The sequence below is a fragment of the Mus caroli genome, unplaced genomic scaffold (genome assembly GCF_900094665.2).
Source record: "Mus caroli unplaced genomic scaffold, CAROLI_EIJ_v1.1 scaffold_17551_1, whole genome shotgun sequence".
Taxonomy (NCBI): Eukaryota; Metazoa; Chordata; class Mammalia; order Rodentia; family Muridae; genus Mus; species Mus caroli.
Genome location: NW_018388893.1, coordinates 3,206 through 9,257, shown reverse-complemented (window position 1 = coordinate 9,257; position 6,052 = coordinate 3,206). Strand labels below are relative to the sequence as shown.

The 6,052-nt window shown below is 37.3% G+C and overlaps 1 protein-coding gene across 1 annotated transcript; it reads left to right on the top strand.

Moving 5' to 3' along the window:
• The first annotated feature begins 484 nt into the window (after nucleotides 1-484).
• Nucleotides 485-4,632, top strand: LOC110287839 (prolactin-inducible protein homolog). Its single transcript, XM_021154355.1, has 4 exons — nucleotides 485-573; nucleotides 2,501-2,612; nucleotides 4,104-4,218; nucleotides 4,508-4,632. Exons 1-4 carry the CDS (start codon nucleotides 485-487, stop codon nucleotides 4,630-4,632), a joined length of 441 nt encoding a protein of 146 aa, XP_021010014.1.
• Nucleotides 4,633-6,052: the final 1,420 nt, after the last annotated feature.

Here is a 6,052-nt window from a genome sequence, read left to right as displayed (position 1 = left end):
TCTGGGTAACAATGGCTGATAATATCAGAACTTTAATAAAGTTTTTAGTGGCATCTCACTTTGAATTAATAGCAAAATCATCAATGAATCTGTACATCTATATCTTGGGACCTATCAATCAAAATTCTACTGTCTGCCAAGACCAAGTAAATACTTACTTAAGGTAAGAAACAGGATCAGAAGTAAGTGACACAGAAGAAAAACATGTCTGTTAGCCAAGAAAGAACCTTTAAAGAAGGTCTTTGACACTAAGAAAATAGGGAAGAACAATCACATATATTTTAACAACTTAATTGAATGATGACATTTTGTTTTCATAGAAATAACAAACTTCTCCCCAATAAGGAAAGATCATGATAAGGAAAGTGTTTAGGTGATTTACTTCATGGACCTAACTGCCAGCTTTTCTGCTTCTGTGAACTGTATATAAAACCTGCATTGAGCACCAAGGACTCTACTGGTCTGGTGTTCTGATTTCTCCACTATGCAGGGTCTCTCATTCACGTTCAGTGCTGCCACACTCTTCTTGGTCCTCTGTCTGCAGCTGGGGATCATTGAAAGCCAGGATAATAAGTGAGTAAACCCATTCTTGATTTTCTGCAGGAAAAATCATATAGAGATTCTCCTTCTGGCCTGGAGACCTGTACACAGTTTCATATAGATGTTTTATGTAGCAAAGGATTTTGTACTTGATATTTCTTATGGATCATATGTCAAGTTCCATCGTCTTCGTAGCCTTCATAGATTCCCTTCCCATTTCCACTGGGTGTATAGGCTTGCCTATACAATAAAGCCCCAGTGTATATGATAAGTTGTCCATAAACAGTTATTCTTACTCTCTCACATCTGTGGTTCTTAATTTGTCTCCATGTACTTTATAAAGATAAAGAGGTCTCAGTTCTAGCAACAGCTTCAAATGTCATTTGCAGGAGTCTCTGAGAATGAGAGCCTTTATTACTAACACATAGGTAAGGTTGAACTAACTAAACAGTCATCATAGGTGTCATCCCAGTGATAACACCTAAAGGTAAAGATGAGGAACTATAGTAACCGTCATCCTTGGATCTGGAAGCCACCATATTGAGAGTACATGTTTGAAGAAAGCAGAAAATGTGAAGGAATGGATGTATTAAGAAATGAAGCCAGAGGACAAATGAATCTAGGGGAAGAAAAGACACCCAATTAAACTAGAGATCTCTACCCTGGCAGCAGGCTGACCGTGCTGGCTTTCTGGATTGTGACCCTATTAGTGCTCTGGGAAGCTTGGCCAAATGTCCTTTCCTAGCAGAAACCACAAGGTTCTGAAGAACTGATGCAGACACCCTGAGAATCCCTGCATGTTCCAGTGTAGATGGCTTTCTTCCTGGCCTAGATGAAGCCCATGTTAAAATAAGCCTTACAGTTAAGTGCTATGGATATCCCAGTTGGTGAACAACTCTCCTGTACTTATTATTCAATATCTCCCTGGTATGGAATCCCTGACTTCAGGAAAACACTGGCATGGTTAATTGCTATATCTAATGTTATCATCCTACAATTCTGAAGTCATTCACAAATGGGATTTTGAAAGTAATTGGTATTCATATAACTTTGAATCATAGGAAAGTTGGTGCCAGTATTGAAATCTAACATGTTCAGCCCCAAGAAAATGTATGAATAATATTCTCTAAGAATTATTTTCTATCACACAAAACACCAAAGGACACTAGTTGGGTTCTTTGATTGATTCCCTTGAGCCAAAGCAGGTATTGTAGATTAAAGAGGAAGACTTGCTCTTTGCTTTTATCGCATGTACTTTTCCCCAACTGTGGTGTGTTCACAATTACAACATGTGAAACTTCTTTGTTTTACTAAATAGGTCCATATTCCTAGGTCCTATCAAGCAATCATAAGGGGTGGTCTTCAAAGAAGATCTACGTAATTCTCCAGAACAGGGTTATTTACTTGATTCTGTGGGTATGAAAGTTTTTCTAAGAATGACTTGACTCTAGTGTTCCAGTCAGGGACAAGGAGCTAACCAGCTGTAGGGCAGTGGTTCTCAAAGAGTTCTTCATGTTTTGGTGACCCGCAACCATAAAGTTATTTTCACTGCTTCTTCATAATTTTGCTACTCTTATGAATAATAATGTGAATATATGTGGGTTCTTTTTTTGGTGATCTTAGGTGACTCCTGTGAAGTGATCACCTGACACACAACATGAGCACAACTTGCTATAGAGTATTAAGAAATAGCATGAGATAGTAGATAATCCTTTCTTTTAAAATTTGTCATTTGTAACTTGGAAAAAGGATGCTTCATTTTAAACAATATGTCCATTGCTTAATTAAACAAAGGAAACATTCAAATCAACACACAAAGAATCCTGAGGATGCTGCTGCTTAAGAATTGAGTCAGGCTATATCACTCTTACCTTTATTTTCTCTCTTTGCCCCATGTTAGCATAGTGCTTTCTCCTATAATCAGGTCTGAGATTTCTGAGCCCTATTTTTTTCTTCCCAGAAATGTTCGAAAGCCAATTTTGTTTGACCTACATGTTCCATCCACAGCAGAGGCAAATCAGGAGATCAGTGTGAAACTTAAACTTCAAACACAATATGAAGAATGTATGGAGGTAAGTAGATAGTAAATCCAAGGCAAAATCTGACTGGAATTATAAATACAATTGAATTAATCACTTCTGCTAATTCTGCATGACAAAGTTAACATATTCATATGTGTTTGGTTATATGAATTTCACAACAATGTTGAGAACTTGGAGCAGATGATGATTCCCATTTCATAGAGAAGAAACCCTGGTCCACAAGAGTCCAGGAAGAAAAAGAGTGAGAAAGAGAATGGAAAATATCTAAGATAGAAATAGCTAGAAGGCAAAGAGCTTATGGAGAACTGAGACTGCACCATCCAGGGTCCCTTTGAGCATTAGTGGATTTTGGTGAGGGCTTAGGAACAAGGTTCTCATATAAACACCCAGCAACCATAGCTTGGAGCAGGGGTGAGAGGAGAATGTGAGGTATCTGTTTCTTTGTCTTTATTAAGACCTTAAACTGAGCCCGTTTCCCTCTTGCCTTTCTGAATAATAATTATTCAGTATAAATTTTATAGATGTGGGAGAAAGCATCATACCACCACCCTGATACTGACCATAGATTCAAGGTAAAGGTGAGTGCAGGTAACATTTTAAAACAACCGAGTCTGAAACTTGATAGGAAACGCTTTCATGAAGTTTGTAGTAAAAATCATATCTATTCCTGATTTACTACATTGCATTCTTGGCTGTAATTATGATGAAAGGTTGAATTTCATTTAAATGTATTGTTTTTCTCATCAGTCTTTGTAATCATTGAATTCTACTTACAAATCCATCTGGGTAGACATACCCCTAGGACAAAACTCCTAAGTTAGATGCCAGAAACAGGAGTGTATGTGTATATTACATATTTAATATTATATGTAATTATAATATTAGAGTATGTTATAATATTATATTAATATAATAATATAATATGTTAATACACATATTAATATGTGGTGTCTGAAGTTAACAGGCACTCTCAACTTTAAAAAGTAAAGAAATTAGCCTTCAAAAAATTTACCTATCAAATAATGTCCAGACATGGGAAGAGGGAGTAACTTTTAATCTTGTTGTTGGAATTGATGAGAGTGAGAGAATAATTCAACTGTGATGGAGGTAGAATTGGCTGAGTCAGGGGCCTGATTATCAGTCTCACAAAGTCTTGTCCTAGAATCAACACTTAAATAACTGGAAGGCTATTCATTGGGTTACATAATAAAAGTTCACATGAGTCATTTCCAAGAACTCTAGCTGGTACCAAAGACAAGCCTTCCCTTAGGAGACAGGCACAGTAGGATGAACCTCCTTACCCAATGGAACCACTTTCATCCTCCTGAATCTCACACTTGAACGTCTGGGCTAAGTATGATGGTGTGAAGAGAGAAAATTAGGAAAATTAGCATATAGAATGATAATACAATGAAGAATGAATGGGGTCTGTATCCCTAGGCCATATCTCAGCTATTTCCCTCTTATATTGTCTTATATTTACCTTTGTTGTACTAACAGTGGGCTTTCTCTCCCAACCAGGTCAAAGCTTACCTTTTAAGTAGTGTACCTATGGAAGGTGCCTTCAACTATACACAAACACATTGCCTCTGTAATGATCATACTATCACCCTTTTCTGGGATTTTGAAGTCATAGGTAAGTAAAAAGAACTACTAGCCAAAGAGGGAAATTTAAAAACATAAGCATGGCTGCAGAACTTCCAGTTGGAAGCATGGAAAAGCAAAATCATAGATGGAAAGGGAGCCTATAAGGAGCATTTCTGGGATCTAAAGCTATAGAAAGCATAGCCTGAGAAAGGATGATAAAAGGGAGTGACTTGCAAATGACTTGGGGAAACCAGCCCTGGAAGGACTTAACTGGTCCTACAGGAAAATCAGAGAACTCTAGAGTGTCTGAGAGATGACTTTTGTTTTATTTTTTACAGAAACTGTAAAATTTGCAATAGTTCTTAAAATTGTAAATGAAAAGAATATCTGCCCTAATGATTTGGCAGTTTTGCCCATCAAAGGAGACCAGTACCTTACTTATCGTACTGAGTACACGAATTAACAAAGGCTTCTTACATGTCTTTCAAAACCCTCATCATTTTCTCCAAGTACAATTGACTGGAATATTCATTGTAGTCTGTCAAATAAACTTCTTACAAGCATCTCCGTGTGTTGTTGTATCCTGCCTAAAACCTACCCTCAAAATCAGGAAAGTACTGCTAATTTCCTATATTAGTCTTTCAAAGTACCACTACTGAGATTTTATGAGTTTTTTTTCTATCCATTGATATAAAAAGGAAAGAAGGATCTGGAGAGTTACCTTAGTCTGTGCAATTACATGCAAGACTTAGATTTAAATCCCCTGAATCCACATAAAGCCCAAAATAGTAGCACACATTAATGACCCCAGTGCTTCTACAGTGAGACAGTAGGCAGGTATAGAAATCTCTGCAGAATCTATTGGGTAAACTCACTCTGTGTACACAGTGAGGAACAATTGCAGATGCTCTCCATAAGTGAGTAGAAGGGAAAGGCCAACACTTGTAACTGTCCTTTTATCTTCTTTTTTATTTATTTATTTATTTATTTATTTATTTATTTATTTATTTATTTATTTATTTATTATATGTAAGTACACTGTAGCTGTCTGTCTTCAGACGCACCAGAAGAGGGCATCAGATCTCATTACGGGTGGTTGTGAGCCACCATGTGGTTGCTGGGATTTGAACTTCGGACCTTTGGAAGAGCAGTCGGGTGCTCTTACCCACTGAGCCATCTCACCAGCCCCCCTTTTATCTTCTTGAGTGTGCCATGGCACTGGAACACTCCCACTCACCCATGCATACAAATCATACAAACACAACCAACACTTTTAAAGAAAAGAAGAAGAAATAATAAAAGACAGCCACTTTCAAAGAGTTGAAAGATCACACCTGTGATAATCCAAATACTCAAGACAAATAAGAGGAAGCTGGGGCTGGAAACCAAGATGTCTATTGCTTGACTTTTCTCTATCCTGTGCTCTCCAAGAGCTCCTCCTTCAGTTCCCAGAGGATAGAAGTGATTTCTTTTTTTTTGTTTTTTTTTTTTTGGTTTTTTTTTGTTTTTTTTTTAACATAACAATGAGGCTTTATTGGGCTAGATTACAGAGCACAAATGAGGACTTACATATAGGGACACTGGTGACCCCAAACCAGGTATGTTCATCTAGGAAACTATAGATTTACACCTAGTGATGGATGTAAGCATCCTGGAAGCTGCATTGTGGAGTTCCAATTTCAATTATCCTTCCTCTTCTTTATTTATTTATTTATTTATTTATTTATTTATTTATTTTATTACTTATTTTCCTCAATTACATTTCCAATGCTATCCCAAAAGACCCCCATACCCCCCCCACTTCCCTACCCACCCATTCCCATTCTTTTGGCCCTGGCATTCCCCTGTATTGGGGCATATAAAGTTTGCAAGTCCAATGGGCC

Bases quoted from the DNA above. Each gene is read 5' to 3' on its own strand.
- LOC110287839 (XM_021154355.1), top strand. From the start codon at position 485: ATGCAGGGTCTCTCATTCACGTTCAGTGCTGCCACACTCTTCTTGGTC. The intron at 574-2,500 runs GTGAGTAAACCC...TTTTCTTCCCAG, and splicing joins ATTGAAAGCCAGGATAATAA to AAATGTTCGAAAGCCAATTT. The intron at 4,219-4,507 runs GTAAGTAAAAAG...TATTTTTTACAG, and splicing joins CTGGGATTTTGAAGTCATAG to AAACTGTAAAATTTGCAATA.